The following is a 27,689-nucleotide window of genomic DNA, read 5'->3' as shown; positions in this document are numbered from 1 at the left end:
TAACGCAAGTGCACGCACACGTGCACGCACCTGCACGGAGTGCACGCATGCCCACCACCTCCTGACACATCTGACAGCATGTTAGTAATGATGGCAGTGTTGATTCTGAAAGCAAATATTTTGAATTAGTTTTAGTCATGAGCTTTTGAATATTTTGTTTCAGTCATATTCTTGTCACCTGAAATGTTTTTGTTTTAGTCTAGTTTTAGTCGAGTAAATATCATGACTACGGTATTTTGTATTTTGTCAGGCCTTGATGGCGGTGTAATAGGTGCGTAGTAATTACTCTTGGCTGCATGCCAAGACTAAAATGGTTGCTGCAATGCGTTGTGAGCTTGTAGATCTGCTATTTCCAGAGCGCAACACAGTCCGAAACCAAACATAAAATGACTGGTCCGACTCCTAGTTCTACTGGATCTCTTTTCCACTAGTCCCTCCTTAAGATTTTAGACTAGGTTTAATTTGTTGACGAAATTGTCACTGGTTTAGTCATTATACAGTAGGATAGTTTTATTTAGTTTTTGTCAGGGAAAACGTAACCTTGCGTCACCAGGGTTAGGGCTTTCCACAAAAACTGGTTCTTCATAAGAAAATAGTTTATTTTAAAATGTTTCTATAATAAATCTGAAAATAAACTGGTATTTCTTATACCAGTAACAAGCAGGCTATAGTATACTGTATCTCAGGTCCCCTTGCAGTTGCATGTCATGTTAGTAAGAACTAGGTAGGAACTAACATTACATGGCAATGTTGTTACGGGGACATATTAGCATGCGACAGCCAGCTCAGCAGACGCTGTCATATTTACTTGGTCTGAGTTTTAATCATCATAGGTTTGTTTTTATTTGGTTTTCACAAGTGAAAAAAAGGTAGTCGACAAACGTCACAGTTTTATTCGGCAACATTAACACTGCACGCAAAGCACATACCGGTACACATGCACACACACACACACACACTACATTCTACAGCTCCTGAGACATCTGACTGTCTGCTAGTCAGTTTAGGATAAACGCAGATTGGGTGCGTAGCGGCTAAGGTTTTAGAGTTGTCCCTGCGGTGTGATATGTCCACGTTGACCCACATTGACCCTAGCAACGCATCGAATTTAACGGCCCAAACCACACCAAAGTGTCGGGACGGTTTTAGCGTTAACTCCTTGCAACCGTTTGGATCCAAGGAGTTTCATCGTGACCCTTTGGTGTGGTTAGGGCTTTAGTCCGACGTCCCAATAATCCGATATTACTAACCATAACAGGACGCGGAAGCCACGGGTGAATCTTAACCGCCCACATATTCTGCTAACCCAGTGTTTCCAAAACAATGGGGCACGGACCCATTTTTATGGGTCGCAAGTAAATGTTCTCTTTTTCTTTTAATTTTCAAATATATTATTTCAAAGATCTAGAGATGTACGTAGGTAATTTTCACAATTATTAAATAGTATTTTTGTACGTTTGCGTCCACCTCTGCTGTAAAAGTTTGAAACTAATAATGTGCTAGTGTTTTTCAGAGCCAAGCGATCATGAATCACATGCAAATCCACGGAGCGGTCCCCTGTGCGCAATAATGTTGTGGTTTCAAGCTGTGCTTTACTGTATGTGACAGCTATGATTGCACCCAGGGCAGCCTGTGTAGATTTGTCTAGAGTCTGAGATCCACTTGAAGCAACGCCGTTATTGGACCTCATTATAATTAGCGTTACATTCCTTATTTGTTATAATCTACATAATGAAGTCATCACTATTGTCGTCATCATAACCATGTCATGTATTTGCCCTATATAATGAATTGTCGAATGAACATTAGCGACAACTCCGATCGACTCTAGCAACATCTGGAAAGGAACAGATAACTTTACTGTAAAGAATTAACCAGGTAAATCATGACTATTACTGCCAAGTCAGCAAGCAAGAGGGCCTCAAAGATGACCATGAAAGCCGGAACTAAGACCAGGCACAGAAGGGCGTCAAGGAAGCAGAACTATAGCCACTACGTGCACAAGGTCCTGGCGAATATGAACGGTAACCCTTTCACCATCTCTACCAAGGCCATGGCGATTGTGAACTCCTATGTCAATGACAACTTTGAGCTCTTGGCCCTCGAAGCCTCTCGACTGGCTAGCCGCAACAAGCGCTCCACCATCTCAGCCAGGGATTTTCAGTCCGCTGCCCGCCTCATCCTCCCCAATGGTATGGCCAACGACGCCCAGTCTGCGGCCAACAAGGCTGTCAAACGGTACTCTACCTCAGAGTAAACTGTCAGCTAAAACCTCCGTAAAAGCTGAGCACTAATACAATAAGAACACAAAAACCAATCATCCAGAGAGATCTGTCAGTGTAACAACAAAACATCTCCCCATGGGAACATTGGCACACAAAACATCAATGCAGACTACCAGAAGGAAGGTTCTGTTCTGTGATGGATAGAGGTGATTATATACAAATAATCAAAAATAATGAAAATAACAGATCTACAAGCTCACAATGTGTGCATCGCATGTGACCTGGTAAGATTTGATTTTTTTTAAGCTATTTTGCAATGGAGGGGGGAAGTCCACAGCCAAAGACTAAAGCTATGTGGGGTCCTTGCCATGGAAATCTTTGGAAACACCTGTTTCAACTGAAGAGATTAATCATGGCCAGTGGTCCAACAAAACCCAGGCCATGATGCTGCAAGACGGCAAAGAGTATGGGCTACACCATGTATTGCAAAGTGGTCAGCCAAGCAGAGCAACTGAGGGAAGCGGAGAATGGTCTGAATTATCATGCCGACATTGTGGGGACAATCGCCCAGGGCAGGCAGGCTTGGGTCGAGCTGGAACTCGTTCTGGAGGAAATCTGGCATGTCAATGCTGTAGCCTTGAACAAGCAGGGCTATAGTATGAGCTGGGATCATGCCAACAAAAGGGCACTGATCTGGGAAAGATATCAAACCTTCACGCACGGAGGTACAGACAACACCGAACATGCCCTGTCCTGGTAGTGGTGACAACCAGATTCGGCCTCATTTGGTAGATGGTGTGGAGCAGGAAAGAAAGGAGGTCTCTTGATGCCTCGTTTCATCTATTGTCAGGACAAGAGAAGAGACATCATGACATGAGGAGCAAAGGTGGTCCAGAAACTGGAAGATACGGGCAGACCTTAACCACATCCCCATAATAAGGGATGTCATTATGCAGAAGAAATTGTCAGAAAAGAATCGGAAATGTTCAAAATAATTTAGAAAAAGAGTGGATTTGTGTTTAGTGGTTAAGAACCAGCTCTAATTCCCAGACATAACCCACACAAGATCTTGTCCTCTGTAAAAACTCGGGTGATTCTAATGGAGCTTACTGGCAGGAGATGATTGAGAAGGAAACATCAAGCTCTTTTCGCTTTAAAAATAATAAATCAGTAGCTATTTTTTTTTTCCCCGAATGGGCTGAAACCATGCCAATATTTTGGTCAGAGGTAACCCCACCATTTATTCCAAGGCCATGGCCATCATTAACTCCTTTGCCAACAAAGCTTTGCCGGCGAAGCCTTTCAATTGGCTAATTGCAATCAGCGCTCCACCATCTCAGTGGAGGGAGATTGACTCCGCCACCTGCCTCATCAACAAGGCTGTCACCAATCTTCGGCCATCTTGCCCAAATGTGGCATAAAAAAATCATAGAGGACTGACGTCATAGAGATCACAGACATCACTTCATAGGATCACAGACAGTGTCAAGTAACATAATGTAAAGTAATATATTACTTTCAGTAATATTACTTTTTTCCTGGTACTCCACTTCAGTGTAAACTATCAGCTAAACCCTTAATAAAAGCTGAGCACTAATACAATAAGAACACAAAAACTAATCATCCAGAGATCTGTCAGTGTAACAACAAAACATCTCCCCATGGGAACATTGGCACACAAAACATCAATGCAGACTACCAGAAGGAAGGTTCTGTTCTGTGATGGATAGAGGTGATTATATACAAATAATCAAAAATAATGAAAATAACAGATCTACAAGCTCACAATGTGTGCATCGCATGTGACCTGGTAAGATTTGATTTTTTTTAAGCTATTTTGCAATGGAGGGGGGAAGTCCACAGCCAAAGACTAAAGCTATGTGGGGTCCTTGCCATGGAAATCTTTGGAAACACCTGTTTCAACTGAAGAGATTAATCATGGCCAGTGGTCCAACAAAACCCAGGCCATGATGCTGCAAGACAGCAAAGAGTATGGGCTACACCATGTATTGCAAAGTGGTCAGCCAAGCAGAGCAACTGAGGGAGGCGGAGAATGGTCTGAATTATCATGCCGACATTGTGGGGACAGTCGCCCAGGGCAGGCAGGCTTGGGTCGAGCTGGAACTCGTTCTGGAGGAAATCTGGCATGTCAATGCTGTAGCCTTGAACAAGCAGGGCTATAGTATGAGCTGGGATCATGCCAACAAAAGGGCACTGATCTGGGAAAGACATCAAACCTTCACGCACGGAGGTACAGACAACACCGAACATGCCCTGTCCTGGTAGTGGTGACAACCAGATTCGGCCTCATTTGGTAGATGGTGTGGAGCAGGAAAGAAAGGAGGTCTCTTGATGCCTCGTTTCATCTATTGTCAGGACAAGAGAAGAGACATCATGACATGAGGAGCAAAGGTGGTCCAGAAACTGGGAGATACGGGCGGACCTTAACCACATCCCCAAAATAAGGGATGTCATTATGCAGAAGAAATTGTCAGAAAAGAATCGGAAATGTTCAAAATAATTTAGAAAAAGAGTGGATTTGTGTTTAGTGGTTAAGAACCAGCTCTAATTCCCAGACATAACCCACACAAGATCTTGTCCTCTGTAAAAACTCGGGTGATTCTAATGGAGCTTACTGGCAGGAGATGATTGAGAAGGAAACATCAAGCTCTTTTCGCTTTAAAAATAAATAAATCAGTAGCTATTTTTTTTTCCCCGAATGGGCTGAAACCATGCCAATATTTTGGTCAGAGGTAACCTCACCATTTATTCCAAGGCCATGGCCATCATTAACTCCTTTGCCAACAAAGCTTTGCCGGCGAAGCCTTTCAATTGGCTAATCGCAATCAGCGCTCCACCATCTCAGTGGAGGGAGATTGACTCCGCCACCTGCCTCATCAACAAGGCTGTCACCAATCTTCGGCCATCTTGCCCAAATGTGGCGTAAAAAAATCATAGAGGACTGACGTCATAGAGATCACAGACATCACTTCATAGGATCACAGACAGTGTCAAGTAACATATGTAAAGTAATATATTACTTTCAGTAATATTATTACTTTTTTCCTGGTACTCCACTTCAGTGTAAACTATCAGCTAAACCCTTAATAAAAGCTGAGCACTAATAAAAATAAATACATTGGCACACAAAACATCAATGCCAACTACCAGAAGAAAGAACAAACTGTTGTTTTTCTGTTTAGTGATGGATAGAGAGGAAAATAATACAAACAATCAAAAATAGTGAAAATCTACAAGCTCACAATGTGTGCAACACATGTGACCTGTTAGACCAGCTATTATTTTAAGCCTATTTTCCACAGTCACAGACTATGGCTATGTGGGGTCCTTGCCATGGAAATCTTTGGAAACACCTGTTTCAACTGAAGAGATTAATCATGGCCAGTGGTCCAACAAAACCCGGGCCATGATGCTGCAAGACGGCAAAGAGTATGGGCTACACCATGTATTGCAAAGTGGTCAGCCAAGCAGAGCAACTGAGGGAGGCGGAGAATGGTCTGAATTATCATGCCGACATTGTGGGGACAGTCGCCCAGGGCAGGCAGGCTTGGGTCGAGCTGGAACTCGTTCTGGAGGAAATCTGGCATGTCAATGCTGTAGCCTTGAACAAGCAGGGCTATAGTATGAGCTGGGATCATGCCAACAAAAGGGCACTGATCTGGGAAAGACATCAAACCTTCACGCACGGAGGTACAGACAACACCGAACATGCCCTGTCCTGGTAGTGGTGACAACCAGATTCGGCCTCATTTGGTAGATGGTGTGGAGCAGGAAAGAAAGGAGGTCTCTTGATGCCTCGTTTCATCTATTGTCAGGACAAGAGAAGAGACATCATGACATGAGGAGCAAAGGTGGTCCAGAAACTGGGAGATACGGGCGGACCTTAACCACATCCCCAAAATAAGGGATGTCATTATGCAGAAGAAATTGTCAGAAAAGAATCGGAAATGTTCAAAATAATTTAGAAAAAGAGTGGATTTGTGTTTAGTGGTTAAGAACCAGCTCTAATTCCCAGACATAACCCACACAAGATCTTGTCCTCTGTAAAAACTCGGGTGATTCTAATGGAGCTTACAGTATCCTGGCAGGAGATGATTGAGAAGGAAACATCAAGCTCTTTTCGCTTTAAAAATAAATAAATCAGTAGCTATTTTTTTTTTCCCCGAATGGGCTGAAACCATGCCAATATTTTGGTCAGAGGTAACCCCACCATTTATTCCAAGGCCATGGCCATCATTAACTCCTTTGCCAACAAAGCTTTGCCGGCGAAGCCTTTCAATTGGCTAATTGCAATCAGCGCTCCACCATCTCAGTGGAGGGAGATTGACTCCGCCACCTGCCTCATCAACAAGGCTGTCACCAATCTTCGGCCATCTTGCCCAAATGTGGCATAAAAAAAATCATAGAGGACTGACGTCATAGAGATCACAGACATCACTTCATAGGATCACAGACAGTGTCAAGTAACATAATGTAAAGTAATATATTACTTTCAGTAATATTACTTTTTTCCTGGTACTCCACTTCAGTGTAAACTATCAGCTAAACCCTGAGCACTAATAAAAATAAAGGCACACAAAACATCAATGCCAACTACCAGAAGAAAGAACAAACTGTTGTTTTTCTGTTTAGTGATGGATAGAGATGAAAATAATCCAAAGAATCAAAAATAGTGAAAATCTACAAGCTCACAATGTGTGCAACACATGTGACCTGTTAGACCAGCTATTATTTTAAGCCTATTTTCCACAGTCACAGACTATGGCTATGTGGGGTCCTTGCCATGGAAATCTTTGGAAACACCTGGTTTAAAACACCTGTTTTAAAACATCGACGTTATGATCAAAACCATGTAGAGCGTTTTAGAGTTATGCGCATCTTTTGTCGGCCTGTAAACGACGTGCGCGAAACCGGTCTAGGATCGCTGAAGAAGGATTTTTTTTTTTTATATCAATAAAAATTACCCCGCCGGCGGGGGGCAGCGGCTGTCCGCCTCATGAACAGCTCTCAGCGGGTAAATGAGGCCAAGGTCTCAGGTTCCAACTCCGATATTTGGACCCCCTTGGGGTTTAAGAGGCTAAAGGCGCCTATACACTTCAAACACTTCCAAGGCACCCCGTGGTTTTGATTGTATACACGTCATTAGCATAATTAGTGTTAATTAACTGTAGAGATGAATCATGGTGGGTGGTCAAACAAAAACCAGGCCAAAACCACATGATGCTGAAAGACAGCAAAGACGCAAGAGAAGAAGGCTACACCATGTATTGCAAAGTGGGGTCAGCCAAGCAGAGCACTCGAGGGAGGCGGAGGATTGTCTGAATCTGGCAGTGTGCTGACATTGTGGGGGACAGTCGCCCAGGGCAGGCAGGCTTGGTCTACCAGAACGAGCTGGAACAAGGCTATAATGATCCAAAGGACAGGAGGAAATCTGGCATGTCAAGGCTGTAGCCATGAACAAGCAGGGCTGTATGAGCTGGGATCATGAAACAAAGGGCACTGACCTGGGAAAGACATCAAACCTTCACACACGGAGTTACAGCCAACATTGAGCATAGTGCCTTGTCCTGGAAGTGATGACAACCAGATTCTGACTCATTTGGCAGGTGGTGTGGAGGTCTACTCTCTAGATGGGGCTCGTTTCATCCACTGTCAGGACAAGAACAGAGTGACGGCAGAGATGAGCGGAGCAAAGGGGGTCCATCAACTGATGATGATTTCTGGGTTGCTTTCTTCTGCATAATGAAATTACCCAGGTTAAGAAGCAGCTCTAATTCACCAGCTTCACATGTGATTTTGTTCCCTGTACAAAGCATGTGGTAATAGAGGATTGAGCAGCAAACATCAGCGCAAGCTTCATTAACCCATTCTGAGTTCTGAGTTGACCTGAGATCAGATTCATACGACGTTTCCACTGGACACACACTGGTCTGATGAACCCATTCTGACCTGAGATCAGATTCTAAAAATGTCAGTCGTTCTTCGATTTAAAAAAGAAATAGCAGACCTACAAGCTCGTATCGCGCCACTCGGTGGCGCGATATGAGCTTGTAGATCTGCTATTTTTAAATAGCTAAAGCATAACATGATGCCAACACCAAAATGGGTGCCCGGTCAGAATGGGTTAATATCAAGGCTTCATCATCTAAAAAATATAATGTATATTAGTCAAAGTCCCCCCCCCCCCCCCCCCCCAATCTGGCTGAAATAGCCGATCTACAACCTCATGACGCATCGCGATGCCAATTGTCTATGAAAGTTAGAAAGATGCAATCCTGGGGAATATCCAATCAGATGAGGGAAAAAAAAAAGTGTATCCTGTGAATTATAGGCAGGGGGTTGTAATTGCTGAGTCCAGACTCAGAGGCACCAAACTGTATTACATATTGTGATGTCCAATCATATGTGTGCTTTACTGCTTGCTGATACTGTCCAATCATATGTGTATTCTGTGGATTTATAGGCAGGGGGGTGTAATCTTGTCTAATCAGAGGAGAGAGGAAAGAAATCACACCCGTGTGAAGTGCGGGTCGCTAATATATTAAAGTCTAACTCATGTTGATTAGGTGATGTAATGGTGAACATTAAACGCCATTAACAAAGAGACGGGCCCAGGCCGTAGCGTAACGGTCTGGGCACCGGACTGGTGATCCAGTCGCGGTGTGCCGCGGGTTCGACTCCCGGACCCGACACGGCCTTTACCGCATGTCATCCCCCCATCTCTCTCCCGTTTCCTGTCAGCCTACTTTCTATCCCTTAAAAAAAAAATCAATAAAGGCGTAAGCCGCAAAAAAATATCTTAAAAAAAAAAAAAAAAACAAAGAGACGTAATGAGCATCATTATGACATAAATTTTCCCTACATTGAACTAAAGACAAACATTAAACCTGTATATTGGAGGGGCTAGCCGCGCCTCAAAAAGACCAAGGTAATAGTCTGTTTGCCTATCGACAACCACATAGTAATAATTACACTTTTAAACATGCTTAAACGTGTTTAAATTGGCCAACCAAAAGTGGTGAGTGATATTGTCATTTAGACGAATTCTTGGGTTGAAAGTGTTGAGGAAAAAAAAAGGTTTTATGTCTGTATCTCTGTATGGATTCTGATATAGCTTATCTTTGTGTTTGCAGGCTGCCTGTTTGAGAAGAAACTCTGTGGCAGGGACCAGCTGTGCTCTGACGGTCAGTATGTTGCGTTGGCAGTATACATTATCTCCATCTGACTGCACAAAATGTACACCAGCTTTATTTCAGATGATTTGTCACTGCCTCAACAGTGACTATTCCTCCTTGGGTCAATCAGTATATAGTACAATTCAAATTATTTACAATAAAAATTAGCTCAAATTAGCAGCAACTGTTAGCGTAAATGTTTTTTTTCCGTTCGGGGGGGGGGGGGGGAGGGGTGCTGTTGGGAGTCAGGTTCGGTGAGGCCCGGTCGTGCTGTCTCACCCCCCGGCCCGGCCCAATGTTGTTCCGCCACTGTGGCGGAGTGACGGGATGAAGCATGTGCCAGAGTTCCTCTGATAGTGATTAAAGACCAAACCATTGTTGTGGTGTCCAGCTTGTAGATGTCATTGGTGTATCCAGTCAGCTGGGTGTATCCTCCATAGATATACATGACCTTTCCCAAGATGCAGGCCGAGTGGCTGATCCTCTTCCCGGGAACAGTCCCGGACACCACAGGCTTGGACCTCCTCTCCGTGTCCACATGAAATGCGTACAGTTCGTTGTAGGACCCCCCCCCCCCCCCATGTACTTTAACCCTCCCCAGATGTAAATGCTGTGTCCCATCAGCACAGCTGTGTGGCCGTGGCGCTTGGTGGGCACCTCGAGGGGACATTTTGGCTGCAGCCTCTTCCAGCGCAGAGACAGTGTGTTGAGGACGTGGACGTCGATGTGACGCCTGCACATAGCAGTTCCCTCCGCAGGTTGTACACCCTGTTCCCCAAGGCAACAGTCTCCCTTGTCCATCCAGATGCAACGTCCAGCACAACATTTGTCACACAAGCGCAGATCAGATTTGACAGATAAAATGTTACCCTGAAAGATAATGTAGTAATGTAGTGTGCGATTCAGTGGCAAAAGACTTACATGGGAAAAACAGTCTGCAAAGCCAATTGGTTGGCTATCAAGGAAGCCGATGCCTGTTGATGTCCCTGCGGTTTGTCAAATTGATGACCAGCCCAGGCAGGCCATGGAAATCTGACTCTTCATTTTAAAGACATAATTGTGACGACGTCATTACTGACTATGTGTATTTTACTTTAGTTTCTTATATTATCACATACGTAGTAGAGCTGTGCCCGTGGGGCTTCTGCAGCGGTGCCTGTTGGGCACTGGCCTACTTGGAACGATGCAAGTTGGAAATGAATGCCCCATCCAGATCTTATGGCCCCTTTATGCCCATATATGGAGTTCTTTGTCAGGCATGCCCAAATATGGAATCTATGCAGAGTTAGAATGATGTCAGAACAGGCCAGCTCCATATATGGATTCTGGGCAGAGGACTTTTTGGGGCGTGGGTCCGAACAGAATTAGATATGATTTCTGATGTGCTCCACTTGGGTTTTGGGATGAGATATTTAGCCGTGCTGAAAAACGCTGCCATATCTCAACAATGCATCCCCATGAGAGACTATGCATGAACATCCGTCTCTCAAAAAAACATGTTTTCTTGTGCTTTATCACAGGCGTAGTACATTATTGTGATGAAATATTATGTGTGCCATCACATAAACCGAACTGTAATGTGACTGTCACTTATTATGTAGTTTATTTGTGTGTGTGCTTGTATCACTGTGCCCTTGAGCAATGGGTGTCATCCTCGGCTTACACAGCAACATCCCGGGGGTGATAATTACGGGTACATTTTTAGTACACAATTCAAAGTTAACCGCTTGAACCCTAGCATCCCTATTCATGGGGGAATTTAGACTAATTAGCTGATATTAGTTTACTACATATAGAGGGTTTAAGTGGTTAAATAAAACACCCTGGTGTCGATGCAGTGTTCAAGTCTAGGGTATTCTCTAGAGCAGTGGTTCTCAACCAGTGGTCTGGGGACCACCAGTGGTACTTGAGGGGTTTCCAGGTGGTCCCCAGCTAAATTAGTCCACAATTAGAGGATGTAAAATATTTGTTATTTTGATCAACATTTGCCTGTTATCTCTCCTATGGCACCACATCAATACAGCATAGAATAAGAATTGTGGACAAAATCTTATCCAACGACAACAAATTATTCTTCAGTTTTTGGTCTGAGAGGCATCAAATGGTGGTCCGTGGCTCAAATGCAGAATGAATACTGGACCATCATATGAAAAACAATTGAAAACCACTGCTCTAGTATTCTTTGGCATGTTCTGCACTGTACAGTGCACATTATACTTAAGCTTTGAAGGCCAAATCTCACCGGAGGATATAAACTGCTGCTGGCATTTTAATGTGCCAAACAATCCTGGCAGATATACAGTACACTACAGCAATGTGCTCTCTGCAGAGTCTCTGACTTTAATCAAAAGACGGTCGGTCTTGTGCCAGTCGAAGATGGCATTGCGGCGCATTCTTGTGAGCTCGTACAGTAGATCTGCCATTCTCAAATGGCCGAAATATATATATCCCGTTATTATTCTATATAAAAAATATTAATTTAATTGCTGAGATGGGAAAATATGTTTTTCTGTGAGTTAAATATGTGCACACTGCACAAATGTGCTGGCCTCATCACATTTGGAGGCTTTGGCTGTTTTTGGCTGTTTTTAGCCCAAGGAGTGTTTTTCGTGCAAAACTAATGCTTGGAATGGATTCAGAATCATGAAGACCCCCTAGTTTGACACATTACATGCTTCTTAAAAACAATATTTGTTTTGCCTTATATGTTTTTAATGGTACTCCAACGTTCTGAATTTACCATGATCCACAATTTATATAATACTCTATTTTTAATATATTATAAGGATGAACCTAAGGATCATAAAAAACCATGAACGATTACTTTTGCAATTTATTTTGCGTCAAATCTTAGATTGACTGGCCTATTAGCGGTTTCGTGGAACGACTCACTAAAAACAAACTAAAAGGAAATTGTACACAATTGTCTGTACTTAGTTGCACTATCTGGGATCAGATCACTTCCGTCAACCGTGTGTCTCGCCCTATTAACTCTCCCAGTGTTTGTCTCCATGAAGGTTTCATCAAGGGGCTGCGGTTGTCTCTTAACGTTCTCTCACCCCAGGACAGGAGGAAACGGTATTGCTATCGGGTAAAGTGGTAAACAACAACCCCAACATGCCTCAAACAGTACAGTACAGTTCGCTGTGGGCTCCCAGTACAGCCCTGTCGAGTCATTTCTCATCAAAAAAAAAGAGAATGGAGACAGTAAGAGAGGGAAAGGGGGGGGGGGGGAGGGAGAGATCGAGATCCTATACAAAACAGAATAAGAGAAAGACAGAGAGATGTGTTGAATAAACCATGCAAAAAAGAGTGTGAGTATAACTCTTCATATCATATCAACTCAAATGTATTCATATAGCACATTTAAAACACAACTCATTGTACCGAAGTGCAACACTAAATGCAAAGCAGAACAGAAGAGAACAGTCAATCATATAGACAACATTCAAAAAAAGGTAAAACATAAAAAAATAGGTTAACCCCTTAGTGCCTATATTCCATGCATTGATGCTTTTACTCAAGTACAAAATGTGAGTACCTTTTCCACTACTGGCGTGTGTACGTGCTTATGTCTGTTCATACATGCATGATGTGCTGCTGGTGTGTGTTTATGTTTGAGTGATGGCGGTCAGGTGTACTGCCAATCAGCCAACCCATTATTGATGCTATGGTGTGTTTTCTTTCTGTCCAGAGGGGGCTCTTGTGTGAAACTTGTAAATCGTCTACTTTCGGAAAACATTTCAATCGTGACATTTTCTAAATGTTCTCTTGTTGTGGTGGGAGTGATTAAATCAAAGCTCAGGACACCACCGTTGCATGGAAACAGCGTGTGCTGTTTGCAGACGTGGACAGGCCTTTCCTGTGGGATGTTATGGATATGCCAGGAGTTCAATCACGATGCGCATGTCGTGCGTGTGTGTGTGTGTGTGCACACGCACCTTGAACGCCACGCTATATAAGCATGCATATTGCACACACACGCACGTGTTCATTCTGCCGGATAGAAAGCGTGGGAGGGTCAAATGAGAAGTGGAAATTGCGTGCATTTGTGGTCAAGCGCATGATGAGTGACATGTTTGCCATTCGATTACATACTGTACATACACATTATGGGGGCGTGTGCATGAGGGCGTTTGTACGGATGTAAGTTGTAGGCATTGTACTCCTGAATCAGACCCAATGAAAGAGAGAAACGGAGAGAGAGATTGAGATATCGTCAGAGATAGACACAGACAGTATAATGGCTAATTTATTCTCACAAGTATGAATCGTGCTGAAGAGAGAGAGAGAGTAAGTAAACGATAATTTAGAGATCGAAGGAGAGCTAGAGAGGCAGAGACGACAAAATTGACTGGTGAAAAGGAGAGAGGACGTTGAGGAATAGAGGACGCGGTAGAAGAGATAAAAGAGCAACGCAAAGTGGCAACAACAGAGAGCATTAAAGAGATATATAGAGTGATTGGAGAGAGGGGGGGGGGGGAAGAGTGTCAGAGCAAACGTAAACAAGGCCTCTCTCCGTCAGCGGTGCTCGACCAATCCCAGCTCACCCTCTGTGTCTCTATGACAACAATGACATCAACTGCCTGACGACTGAGTGTCTCCCTCATGTGTAAGAAAGAGTGGGGGGGAGGAGAGAGCAAGTTGATGACTCACCAAGAGCTACACACCAGTGATGTGTGTGTGTGTGTGTGTGTGTGTGTGTGTGTGTGTGTGTGTGTGTGTGTGTGTGTGTGACTGTGTGTGTGTGTGTGTGTGTGCCCACGTGTGTCTTCCTTTATTGATGGGCGTATGCCGTTGGTTTCCACCTCAGTGCACCAGGGCATCGATTGTACTAGTCTCTGTATTCACTCATTTTCTTTTTATGACTGTGGCGGAACAACGCTGCGCTGTCTAATGGTCTGAGATCTCCCATAAGTGTTGAGATCTGGTGACTCCGAAGGCCATTTGCATGGATTAAAGTTCTCAGTCGCCACGACTGATTTCAGTCATTTGGCTCCTGTAGAAGCCAGCGTGTCTTCTGTGAAAGCATGCTGCCCACTCGGAAAATAGCAGATCTATACTGTACAAGCTCGTAGTCGAGCTTGTAGATTGGCTATCTTCGGCCACTAGTTATTTTAGGATGAAAGGGTATTCGAAGTGATCAAACTATCAATAGAATACAAGTTTAGAAGCACCTTCCAGAAACATGAATGGTCTCAGAAATGTCATAAAAGCTACCTTAATGCTTCACATCTGTGATTTCTTCACAGATTGGTCGGACTAAACGGTAATGTCTGCCTGCAGGAAAACACCACAGCATCATCATACAGGGGATGCTAGAGGCATGCCTAAATTGTCTGTTACTCCTTTTTCTTTGAGTTTTTCTTTACCTTGTAGGTGGTTGTACTTTTAAGTAACTTAACAATAACCATAAAAAAACGCATGAAAGAAAATCGTGATAACATTGTGTAATATGATATGATATGATATGATGAAAACATATTGTGATATTATATTTTTCCATATTGCCCACCGCTAGATCTACAAGCTCAACATGTCGAGACGTGTTCTGAGCTATTATAGTGTTCGTATGACAAATTAGAGCATTAATAGGTTTCTGCCCAATAAGTACCTCATTGTCATGCTCATCGAGCCATTCATTGACCCCTCGCGCCCTGTAGACGGGGTCATTATGACCCCATCGCTATGTCCGTACACGGACAAAATGTGACAAAAAGTCTTGGTCTTGTCCGTTGCAATTTGCAATTGCACTTTCTCTTTTTACACACCATTATAATGTTCTTATTTTGATCATAAAACCCAATTACTGAACGTCAAGTCTCCAGGTTTTCTTCTATGACACTTATTTACTACGACACTATGGCACATTCGGAATCCAACTAGTACTATGCTTCTCAAATGTTTCATTTGCAAGGAACCCCCTTAACTATGAGAGTGTACAAATGGAACCAAATGTACCCATAAGGTCCCATCGGTATAGAGGTGTTTCGTCATACGATAAAGGTGATCTCAGAATAACTGAGTTGATAATTGAGTACTCCGATTCTTTTACTAAGAAAAAGTATCGATACCGCAATCATGCTTATTGTAAAGAATACTCTGTTACAAGTCTGGAATTGACTTGAGTAAAAGTGCAAAAGTATTGGTATACTAGAAAAAGTGCCCTTCCGGGCACAGGTCTCCACCAGGTTATCCACACGGAAATCACGCGATGTGTTCATGATTTGCAGCATTTTGTTTGAAACTGAGCACTCCTGTGAACTTTGGAAGCCAATCTTAACCAATCAGGATGGAGTCTGATAAATCTGAAAGACCCGTTTCGTTGAATGGCTCTAGAGAGACTGTGTACCAATTTGCGTGATGTTTGGACAAAATCTGTAGGTGTACTGTGCAAAAACTTGTTTTGCACAAAGCGGCCTCCTGGTGGCGCTATAACAGGCCGTTCTGGAAAGTTTGGGGCATCGTTGGCATCCAGGGAGTGTGTGTGCAAAATATGGCATCGACCGGGTTAACGGTGGCCGAGATTAGCTGTTCACGGACACACGGACGGACGGACGGACGGACACGCGGACGGACGGAGTGCAAAACATACTCTCCACACATGCCTTCGGCCTGGTGGAGACAAAAATACCAGGAGGTAAAGAAGTAGGTGAGAATGCTCTCAATGGTGCCTCTATAAAACATGGTCAGGGCTGGGGACAGGCAGGTCGACTCTCTTCAGCTGACGGAGGGGGCAGGTGGGCCTTTCTAATGATGGCAGTGGTGTTGCTGCTCGGGGCCAGGTTGTCCGTCAGCTGAGAATGTCGTGCTTGCTACCCTCTCTACGGCTGAGCCATCGATGGTCATAGGATGGTGTTGTGGCCTGGTTCTCGTCCTGAGGTCCACAATCATTTCCTTTGTCTTTTTGGTGTCGAGGGAAAGATTGTGCGCCTTACACCAAGCTGCCAACTGTTCGACCTCCTCTCCCGCTTAGTTATGAGGCCGACCACGGTGGTGTCATCAGCAAACTTTATTATGTGGTTGCTTTTGAACCTGGCCTTGCAGTCATGTGTGAGTAGAGTGAACAATAGGGGACTCAGAACGCATCCCTGAGGAGATCCTCTGTTCACTTCAATCATGGCTTTAGATGTTTTGTTGCCGACTTTGACTGTTTGCCTCATCTGTCAGGAAATCCAGGATCCAATTGCAGGTACCAAACCTGCATGTCATTCTCGTGATTTATGGCACAGTGCACACGTCATGCACTCGCCCACCCGTTGCGAGAATAATTATGATTAGATAATAATGCTCTGGGAGGGAGGGATGACTCATCTGACTGTATTTTTTCCACATCTCTGCAGACCAGTGTCTGTTTATTTTTTTGCACCAACTCTCAAATTTGTTAAGGAGGCCTTAAATGCACTGTCTGAAAACCTAACCCATTACAAGGCATCTTTGTCATTATTACTTTAACCATTATTTTATGCTTTGGCTATTCAAAAATAGCAGATATACAAGCTTGTGTATCTGTATATCTGCTATTTTTGTAAAGCTTGTAGATCCGCTGATCATTTTTTTTAATGTGTGCAAATCTTTGAATATATTGGTTAAAGCAAATGTTTTAGCCTCCTATATACAGCATTTGTCCCCACACATCTCAATATTTGACGATGAAAGGAGAAATTAGGTCAAATGTCCGCCAAATATGACGTCCCCATACATCTCAATATTTGCCAATGACGATTGTAACTGTCCCAGCAATGGGATTTTCTATTTCTATTTTTCTATTTATATTTTCTATTCTATTTTATTACTTACCTTTCGGCAAATGTGTAAGTGAACATTATAGGTATGTTATTTGGGTACATATGGTAAATGCATGGTGATATAGTGCCATCTACTGTACTCTGGTTTTGTGGTCTGTCTGGTTCAGGGGCAGGTTGAATTAGGCTCACCTGCTCTGATTACCTCATTTCGTTCACCTGTTGGGTCTTGGGCATGTTAAGAGCAGAACAAACAGAGCAGAGCCGCAGAGCAGAGCTGCAGAGAGGAGCTCTCATGTCAGAGTCTCCACAAAAGATATTAAGAAAGATAACAAAGATAAGAAGAAAGAAAATGATAGAAACAACTTAACTGAACTCTTAATTAATCTGTGCAGAAGGCGCATACGTTTTCACTGTAGCGGCTCCTAGCCAGCAGAAATATGACAACGCTCCAACAGATGTCTTTAAGGTCGTTTTATTTCTTCCCATTAGACACCGTGAAAACTGTAACACAAAACATACAAATATTCTTTTGTAAACCACCATGAAATATGCATTTTGAATGTCCTTGTTGTAACTGGAGAAGTTAGGTCAAATTTGTGGCAACACAAACATTATATGCCATTGACAATGAAGGGAAAATTAACGTTATATGTAGACCAGCAAATCGGCTAATCATGAAGGTACTGAAAGACTCACCCACCTCATCTTTTCTCTTGGCATCTTGATCCAAAATTGAGATGAATTGGGCCTGCTCAGCATGTGTGAGCACATTTTCCCTGCATGCCTCATGTGCTATAGTTGATGGAGTGACTCTTCTCCTCATTGCAGATGGGTTGTTTGGACAGTGCCGTGGGCCCCAGGAGCAGCTGATTCAGTACCAGGTCTCTGTTCCTGTTCTCCACAAACTCCAGGAGGTCCTCAAAGAGCTGATGATACAAGGTGACTGCCAGTACATGAATTATAGAAAATACCAATAAGGCCGGACTATGACTTTACCATTGAGCTAATATAATAATAATAATAATAATAAAACTTTATTTGTATAGCACCTTTCATGACATCAAATGCAGCTCAAAGTGCTTTACAGAACAATGGAGAATAAAATAAAAGCAAAGCATAAAAGAAAAGCAAGGCAACGACATTAAAAAACAAGCAGTAATGCAATACAGTGAGGACATGAATAACACAAAATATAAGATCACTTAAAGGCAATGTTGTAGAAGTGGGTCTTGAGCTGAGCTTTAAAAATGTCTACAGAGGCTGCCTGACGAAGGTACAGAGGGAGCTTGTTCCATGCCGATGGCCCGTAGAAGCAAAAAGCTGCTTCCCCGTATTTTTTAGTTGCCATTTTAGATAGATCCTGCCTGTTTGCTCAGGGTATGAATAGAATCTTTTTTTTTTTTGTAATGTTTTATCCCACAATTTTGTAACCCATTTTTTCACCCAGTGTCAATTATCTAATGTAATCCTGGGCGCTACACTTCCTCTGCCAACCTGGGGGGGCAGCGGACTGACCTCATGCTTCCTTCTATGCATGAGGAGTCCAAGTTGCTTCTTTTCACCTGACAGGGGAGAGTTTCCCCGGCCGGACGTAGCGCGTGGAAGGAAAACGTTATTCCGACCAGTTCCTTTCCCCTCCATCAGGCGCCCCGGCTGGCCAGAGGGAGGTAGTTTAGAGACCAGGATTACGGCATGTTTTTTGTGAGGGTACCTACCCTAGGGGACACGGGGAGAACATGCAAACTCCACACAGAAAGGCCCTTTCACCAACCCCGCCTCGGGTATGGGCACTGATGACACGGAGCACCCAGTGCCCACAGCGTCCCCAGCGGGAATCGAACCCAGGACCTTCTAGCTGTGAGGCGACAGCACAGTATGAATATAGAATCTTGACCATCAGGTCAAAATTCGTGTCTGATCCTGTGTCTAGGTGAGACATGACCTTTAACACGGTATAAAGGTCTCAATAAAAGAGCAGGGAGATACAGTAGAGGTATGTCACATGCATAAAGTGAGTGGCAAGTCGAGTGGCAAAGTGAGTTTAATGTCGTTTAATGCAATCAGATTGGACTTTTCTGTTTGGACTTTTCTGCCAGAAAGTAGTTTTTTTGCCACTCGGTAGGCGTCCCACATAACTTCCGTGAATAATGATAATGATGAACCACCCCAATAAGTGTAAGTTATATTGTATTAATATATCCTGTAGGCCTACTCTATCATACAGATTAACAAACATTTACATTTTATATAAAAAAAAAAAAGTTACATAGCTTCTGAACTCAAATTCAAACCTTAAAAAAAGCATCTTGTCGCAAATTGAGTTCTCAGGTCACCATGGCAACAGACCCCTTACTTTTATCCCCTCGTCACATTTAGCACAACGCTCCCATTCAGACAGAGTGACTCATTGGACAACAAGCTCAAAAGCTGAATATGGTTCAGCTCCTATACACCATTGACATTAACCCTCTGAAGTGTTCAAGTCAAATCCCATGTTGTTATTGCTTTTCTCTATGGGAAATATGCGTTTTTGAATGATTTATTGAAAATTCTCTGTTGTGACTCTGTGACAAATAAGACCTTCAGAGAAAGCTTGACAAGTTTTCTTCCAGGAAAAAAATGAATTGAGTTGATACAATGTATAGTTTTTGTGTTGGAAGCCATTTAAAAAAAATGCGCTTTTTTCAAAAGTGCTTTTTAGCACATGGAAAAAAGATACAATCATTTTAAGGTTTATTTTGGTAACACCTTTTTTTCTACAGGGAGCCCATACCTATGACATATCTCATTTTAAAGGGTGATTTGTCTAGTTCAATAATAAAAAAATAAAAAGTTTCCCACATGTACCACTGTAGATATTTTGCCATCTATAAATAGCATGGTCAGTCATTACCAAACTGACCAACCCAAATAAAACCGCCTACTGCCCCCTACTGGAACAAGATAGAAACTCACTGTTATTCTTTCATGAAACTTGACATTTTAACGAAGATTTCGATATATAATATGTTTACATAGTCTTACCAGTACCCTAGTCTATTCATTCATGTATCTCAAAAACCTGTTATGAAGAAACACAGTTTTGATAAAAAACACATCCAATGACATAGTTTTCCGGACTTGGTGCCTATGATATGTATAGAAATGTAGACTTGAATGTTTACTGTATTATATAAAAAAAAAATTGGGTTCTTACCATCTACCGTTACAGAGTAAATCACAGTTGAAACTCGCTTAGTCAGAACATAAACCTCAGAATAGTGTAAAAAAATGACATGTATCTCGGATTGAAATAGTGCATTTTTATTTATTCTGACTACCAACATAATAAAATTATAATACATATATTACAGAAAATAAATAGGCCTACAGCCTAAAACAATTTAAAAAGAGGCTCAAACAGGAATTATTGCATAGATATAACCTGGAATGAGCGGGGAGCTGAGCCTTGTTTATGCCATGTATAGTGTTGGACTAAGGTATAACATTGTAGCGTTGTCTGTTTGTCTTTTTTCCACTCCTTGTTTTGTTTTTTCTCGTTGTCTGTTGTTTTTTGTTTGTTTAATTTTCTATTCTTCTATAAATGTCATTTGTTTGTTTTGTTTATATGTTGATTGTTATGCATATCTTCAACAGTATTTTGGAATACGTTGAGATAAGGATAGGCACTAATAAGCTTTAAGCTTCTGCCTATGCCTTTTCGATCACAAAAGAAAAAGTAAACTGTTTTTGTGTAATGTCTCCCTCTCAAAAGATCGAAATAAACTATTCATTCTACATACAAAACAGTTACGCCTCCCCCAGTGTCCCCAAACCACTGCAGTCCAGTTCTTGACGGTGTGTACTGTGTAGGCTAAATAGAAAACACAACTGCCCCCTGAAATGAATTAATGTATCTGGTTCAGTGTCGGAGAAGTCTTTTTCTTCTTCATCGTCATCATCAGCATCATCATCATCATCATGGTCCTCGGTCGTCCTCGTCCTCGCGGCTCGCCTGATGTATATACAAATAAAGACACATTTAGCTGTAGTCAGTGCTCGCTACTATATATGTCCATTACATGGTGTTTTTTACCCGGCGATCAAATACATTTATTGTGCTGCCGTGGGCCGATGCTACAAATAGCTAATAGTAATGCTAACTAATTAGCAGCTACATGGTCGGTTTGGGCTAATACCGACCCTTATATATTCTCCGATGACTGCTAGCGATCAAATGATTTTATTGTGCCGAGTCGTCGCTACAAATGGATGATTGTATAATTAGTATCACGTATGTATGTAACCATTTGTGCAGTGTTTGTTTTTTTAACTTTGCAGAGCTTCTGGAGCGCAGGCCGCAGCCTGTAACGCTAGCTACGCTCCAGAGGCTCGGCAAAGAAAAAAAAACACATTAGCTCAGCGGCCTGCCTTACCCCAGCGGCGCGGCAAACAGCGATTATAAACTATAATACACACTGAATAGATATAGCATATAATGTTTCAGACAATAAGATTCTTACCATAGAAAAATCTGGTCACCCGTCCAGATCGTAGTACGGTGTCATCGCTCGAGCCAGGCCGGGAAGAGCGAACTCAGAAAGCCCGCAAGCAGCTGGCTTGCTCCCCATGCAGGCCAGGCATGCAGATCCCCAGGGGGCGGGCACGTTTTATAGCCAAGATGTGCGCGCGTGTTACGTGACACGGGATTTCTGGGTATTGCAGTTGGAATTTCAACAAAGGGACTTCACACAGCGATGCGGAGGTTATTAATATATCGATATTAATCAAGAAACAGAATCACGGGTTTTCCAGTGATTGCCCATTTACGGAACGCTATTACTTCACGGGTTTTCCCGTGATTGCTCTTCTAAGGGTTAAAGGACCACTTTACCACTTTTCAACCTATCTTCATTATTCATATAATTGGTCCTCTCCTCACTAATGTGTATGATAACATAACAATAACATAACAATTTGTTTCTATTCCGTCCGTCTCAAAGGAGGGCTGTGGACAGTTCACCGTCCAACAGTGACATCATCGTTAGGCAGATTTTTTTTGAGAGTGGCAACCACTCCTATAGACCGATTCACAGAGGGGTGCCCTGGGCGCGGCCATTACTGAGGGGTAATCCATGGAGCAGGTGCTCCATAGGCCAGGTGTAGCTAATCAGTGCTGCTGCACTCAATGGTACACCTCAGTAATGGCCGCACCCAGGAAACCCTCTGTGAATCGGTCTATAGACAGCAATGTGGGTCCCTGGCTGGCTGCTGGGTCTGAAAATAGCGCTTGGTTGGTTTTCACAACCAAGTGTCACTGTTGCGCAGCCACACACACACACACACACACACACACACACACACACACACACACACACACACACACACACACACACAAACTGTATACATGATGATGATTTGGGGTGTTACAGTACAGTGACAGTACAGTATAGACCCCCACACGGTAAAACTGTCATTTCTCAACCGTTTCGGATGCGGGCGGCTTGCCGGCACCCTGGCCACGTTCATGTGGGTCTGGATCTGGGTCTAGCTTGGATTCCCCATCCATGATGTCACTGGTGGACGGGTTTCTGAACTGCCCACAGACCGAGTAGGAAACAAACATGATCATTAGTGAGGACCAATAGAGCGTTCTGAAACGTCTATGGGAAAAAATTATAGGAAATTCACTTCCGGGCCGCTCGTCGGGGGGCGGGACTACGACACTCTATAATATGAAGATAGGTTGAAAGCACGTTCACCACCATTGACGGAATATTCCGTCATTTAATGATTTTTATTGATTACGTTAGATTGTGCTCTTCACCACCATATGAATAGCTCTCGGTTGCTAGGCGATCGATAAACGGGAAATGAACCGGAAGTGAAAAGTGATATTATGTCTAATTGACATCTCTGTCACCCTATGGGTGAGCAGGTCTGACTTGGCAGGATGACATCACCCAGCTGATCATTGGACGAGAGCTGAGTCAGGTCCCGCAAGTCACTAGCTCCGCCTCCAAGCGACGCGAGAGGACAGTGAAACAGTAAGAGAACCCACAGCTTCACTCCATCATGAGAAACAACCTATATAATAATGAACTGATTTGCACACAATCAAAACATTAGCAACCGTTGCTTAACCCATTCTGACCTGAGATCAGATTATAAAAATGTCAGTCGTTCTTCGATTTTTCAAAAATGGCAGACCTACAAGCTCGTATCTCGCCACTCGGTGGCGCGATATGAGCTTGTAGATCTGCTATTTTTCAATAGCTAAAGCATAACATGATGCCAACACCAAAATGGGTGCCCGGTCAGAATGGGTTAAAGAAACATTATGTTGTAATTGATGTTGTAAGATGATAAGAGTGCCCCTCACTTCACACGGGTGTGATTTTTTTATACACACACCTCACATCACCAGGCTTTCCACCTCGGAGGAAAGCCTTGATGCGGCGCAATGCAAGTCACGCTTTTATTGGGAAGGTATTATCCTTTCGGTTTGAGGGTTTCCCGGTCTGATGACTACAACATGACGTAACGACATCATCCGCTCCCTACCGGGTCATAAACCCAAACAGGAATGCTGCCCAGGCTAAACCCAAGTTTAGCCTATTATTGGCGTGTTTCCATTGGGGTGCTTCATACTCAATTCATCTCATGTCCTATTCTGTCAGAGCTCCAGGGTATCTGGCCACCGACCTGAGGGCCCAGGGGAGTGCCGAGCAGGCCGACCCAGACCTGATGCAGCAGTACCTGGACTACATGATGCTGGACGATCCGCCGCGCTCCTCTGTTCACGTGCAGCAGCGCCCTCTGCTGGAGCCCTACACCTACCGCCAGGTCAGGAGATGTCACACGTACAGTACCACACATGATCAGACCTACACGAGAGATGGTGTATTTCACCTTTTGACTCCATTAAGACATGAGGCTGATTCTTCTTTCTAAAACCCCAAAAGAGGAGACTTGTCTCAAAACATTTTCAAGCACTTTCAAGATTTTGCAAAGAGCATAATATATATATCTGCTATTTTCGAGAGGTGCTAGCAAGCGCCTACATTTGACCGTGTGTGCTTGGGTGTCTTTTTCAGCACTGTCACTGTGGTCACTGTGTCTATTTGCAGTGACGTAATGATTAAATAATACAAGGCACTGCTCACTTCACACTGGGTGTGATTTTTGCTTTGCCAACGGTGGAAATCTAAAATGACACTTTCCCGTTTTGAATGGGTTATTAAAGTCATGTGTGGAAATATGTCCACACAAAAATGAAAGAAAAATATATACTTCTGGTTCCAAAGCACTTTCTACTATTTAGTGGTCATTATTTTAATTTGATTTATTTATTTGCACTGTCGCACAATAAAACAGGTACAAAGGTAACATTATTAAAAGACACAAGGTTCTCACCTAAAATAATAAACAAGTAGTGAACTAATTTATGTGGAATGGTTATTGTGGAAGAAATGCCAGTGAAAATCAAATAGATATCGTATTGTAGTGCTGTGTAACATGAAGGGTTTAGGCTGATCTAGGATCAGCACAACGTAAGGCAGCACTGGCAAACAAAAAGACTAAACAAAAAATGCCATTCATATCATCGGTTCCGGTACCATTATCAGATAAAAACCCAATTGATACCCAAACCTACATGTATAGTATAGCAGAGAGGCTCAGAGCCTGTGGCTGCGGACTCCAAAAGCCCAAGTCTAGGTATATATTCTGTATATATTAGCTCCAGAGGCTCTTAAAGGTGGCTAACCTTTTGGAGACGTAATGATGCACACACGCACACCATCTCTGTATTAGATCATTACTGATATTGATTATGTAAATGCGAGGCTCATCGTTCGATGGGCCTGGTATTATAAATGAATACAATGTGAAAAGTGTTATTACCCATAATAATGTATTAAACCATATTCATGAATTTCCCATTGTAATGCAATGTGTCCGATATCCTGCCATGTCTCTCTGACATTAAGTGCTGGATGTGCCGCAATGTCCACCAGCTAGATCCTATCCTATTTGTATGTGCTGAAGTCGGGAGTGGCGTCCCCTGCATACTGCTGGATCCTCCTCAGCTCCGCGTTGCACAGCTTCTCCATCTCCTGACTGAGCGCCTTCTCCAGCTGAGCCACGGCCGTCCTCACGGTCCCCGCATACGACGACGGATGGATCATCCAGTCCTTGGTGGGCGGGAGGGTAACGACGGACGCGACGTTCTGTACGTGGTGGACGCGGTCTTCGGCCTGCGAGAGCTGCTTCAGCTCGGAGATTCTCCTCTTCAGCTCGGCGATCTCCTGCCGCAGATCTTTGATGATGCCCTCGGCCTGCTTCTCCGTCGTCTTCTGCTTCTCCTCGATCACGTGGATGAGCTCGGCCTGGCTCCTCTCGATGCAGCTCATCAGCGCTGTGAAGACCCGCCTGCTGTTCGCCATCTCTCCGTCGGCGACGAGCGTGACCTCCTGGATCCTCACCTCTCTCTCCCGGATCATCTGCTGAACCTCGGCCTCGGTCTTGCCCTCGTATTGCTCCTTCAACTTGTGACTCCTGAACCGATCGACCATGTCGGAGATGAAAGTGTTAACCGTCACTTCCGGCCTCCTATAGAATATTCTGTTACACAGTGGACAACGACACGCGTCCGTATCCCAGTAACGCGTGATGCAGCTTTTGCAGAAGTTGTGTCCACACGGGGTGGTGATGGGATCGGTGAACACGTCCAGGCAGATGGAACACAGGAAGTTCTCCTCGGACAGGAGACCGCTGTGGGAGGCCATGACTACAACGATGAGAATAAAAGTGAAAGTATGAAACACTGGAAATTATTGTAAAGACAACTACTTAAAACTGGTCAACTGTTCTGCTGCACAGGTCTCCAGAAGGAACCTAACCAGTGACTTGTCTTACTTTTATGATCTTGGAATGTTTATGGTGCGATTAGAGGCGGAATAATAGGTTGTACTGATTTGTAGCACTGCCTCTGTAATGTTTTATTTCTTAGGCCGCTGGGTAAGACTCTATCTCATGCGCTATAGTGGTCTGCACGCTGTGTGGTAGTCATCTTTTAAGCTGAGCCCCCTCGAATCTTGCGTCATCAAATACGACGTCAGTCTTGCACAAACATGGGTGGAGTCACAGCAGTGAGATTTATTTTTAACCACTTGAGCCCTACTTTAAAAAAATCCACAAATAGCCAACAACAACTCTAACCCTAACCCAAAAGTGCATTTTATACGTGTGGTCAGAGTGCGTCCACTAGAGAAAGTAGGCTTTCGTCTTTGTGTTGTGAGTAGCAAAAGTGTTCTTTTTATATATTATATATTATATATTTATGCAGCAGTCGACAGGCAGAAAAGAATAAATAAAAATATACGCATATCCAACTACAGGTCCTCGAAATTAACACTGGGAAAGTATCTGTGTCATTTTAGATTTTAGCGTTATTTTAACAGATATTATATACATCTTCTATTTTCAAACATTTTTGAGGGGCGCTAGCCCCTCCTATGCCCAGCTGTGTGTCTCTGTGTCGTGCGCGGCCAAATCAATTCAAACGTTTGAAAACTACTAATTTAGAAGGCATTCGTAGAATGGGCCTCAGGCCTTAATGGGTTTTTAAAGAAGAACCACAGACATAACGTGTCTTGTCCCTCTGTCCCCTCAGCAGTATGGCTACCAGGACGAGGAGGAGCGCTCCCTCAACTCCCTGTACGACAGCAGAGGCCCTGCGCGCCTCGCCGGCCTGCCTGCCTCCTCTCGCTCTGCCTCCAGGGCTCCCGGCTCGGTGGACCAGGACCAGCAGCTACTGGAGGACCTGGTCTCCTTCCTCCTCCTCTCCACCTCCTCCTCCCCTTCGTCCTCCTCAGCAGTGGGACAAATATATATTTTTATTAAAGCAGCTTGAATTCCACAGCCGTATAGCCGAGTTAAACCTACCTTTGTCCAGGGTGCCTCAGACGTATGTATGGCCCAGTTTAGTTTAATCCACGTTAATCCACCAAAAAAATTAAATACACCCCGAGTGTACACACGTGCACGCACGCACGCCGTCTTTATTTGCATTATAGCTCATAATCTGCTCAAAATGCGACATTCAGGGCTTGAATAAGACCCTAATTTGAGATTACACGATCAAAAACAACTTTTAGATGGACAGAACAGAGCTCAGTGGCTGATCCAAAATGGCCGACTTCTACTTCCGGTACAAACGGAAAACAAGAGCTCGTCCGTCTTGATTTTTCCTTTGATTTGTCTGGCACACAGCAGTTAATTAAGTGATCAATTCTGCAATGTTTCAAGTAAAAGTATCCATTCTGCAATGTAGAAATAGATCTGTTACAAGTAAAAAGTCCGGTATTCAACTCGCACCACAGTAAAATGTACTTAAAGTACCAAAAGTAAAACTGGTCATTGTGCTGAATGTCTCGTCTACAGTCTTATTGAAATATACAAGCCCACGTTGTGAGCTTGTAGATCGGCTATTTTCAAATCGCTGATTCAATTCAAAAATCTACATAGTAACTATAGTT

General features: G+C 43.4%; 1 protein-coding gene across 1 annotated transcript in view; it reads left to right on the top strand.

Moving 5' to 3' along the window:
- ptprnb (protein tyrosine phosphatase receptor type Nb) overlaps positions 1–27,689 on the top strand; it is a 49,132-nt gene that overhangs the window by 6,021 nt on the left and 15,422 nt on the right. Inside the window, exons 2-6 of the mRNA XM_083758702.1 lie at positions 9,380–9,430; positions 17,998–18,108; positions 23,087–23,195; positions 23,829–23,994; positions 26,828–27,028. Of these exons, the coding sequence (XP_083614828.1) occupies positions 9,380–9,430; positions 17,998–18,108; positions 23,087–23,195; positions 23,829–23,994; positions 26,828–27,028 (638 nt within the window). The remainder of the gene's footprint in view (positions 1–9,379; positions 9,431–17,997; positions 18,109–23,086; positions 23,196–23,828; positions 23,995–26,827; positions 27,029–27,689) is intronic.

The sequence above is a fragment of the Protomyctophum parallelum genome (genome assembly GCF_964188405.1).
Source record: "Protomyctophum parallelum genome assembly, chromosome: 23".
Lineage (NCBI taxonomy): Eukaryota > Metazoa > Chordata > Actinopteri > Myctophiformes > Myctophidae > Protomyctophum > Protomyctophum parallelum.
The sequence above is the reverse complement of the archived record's forward strand: the minus strand, read 5'-3'. Positions and strand labels throughout refer to the sequence as shown.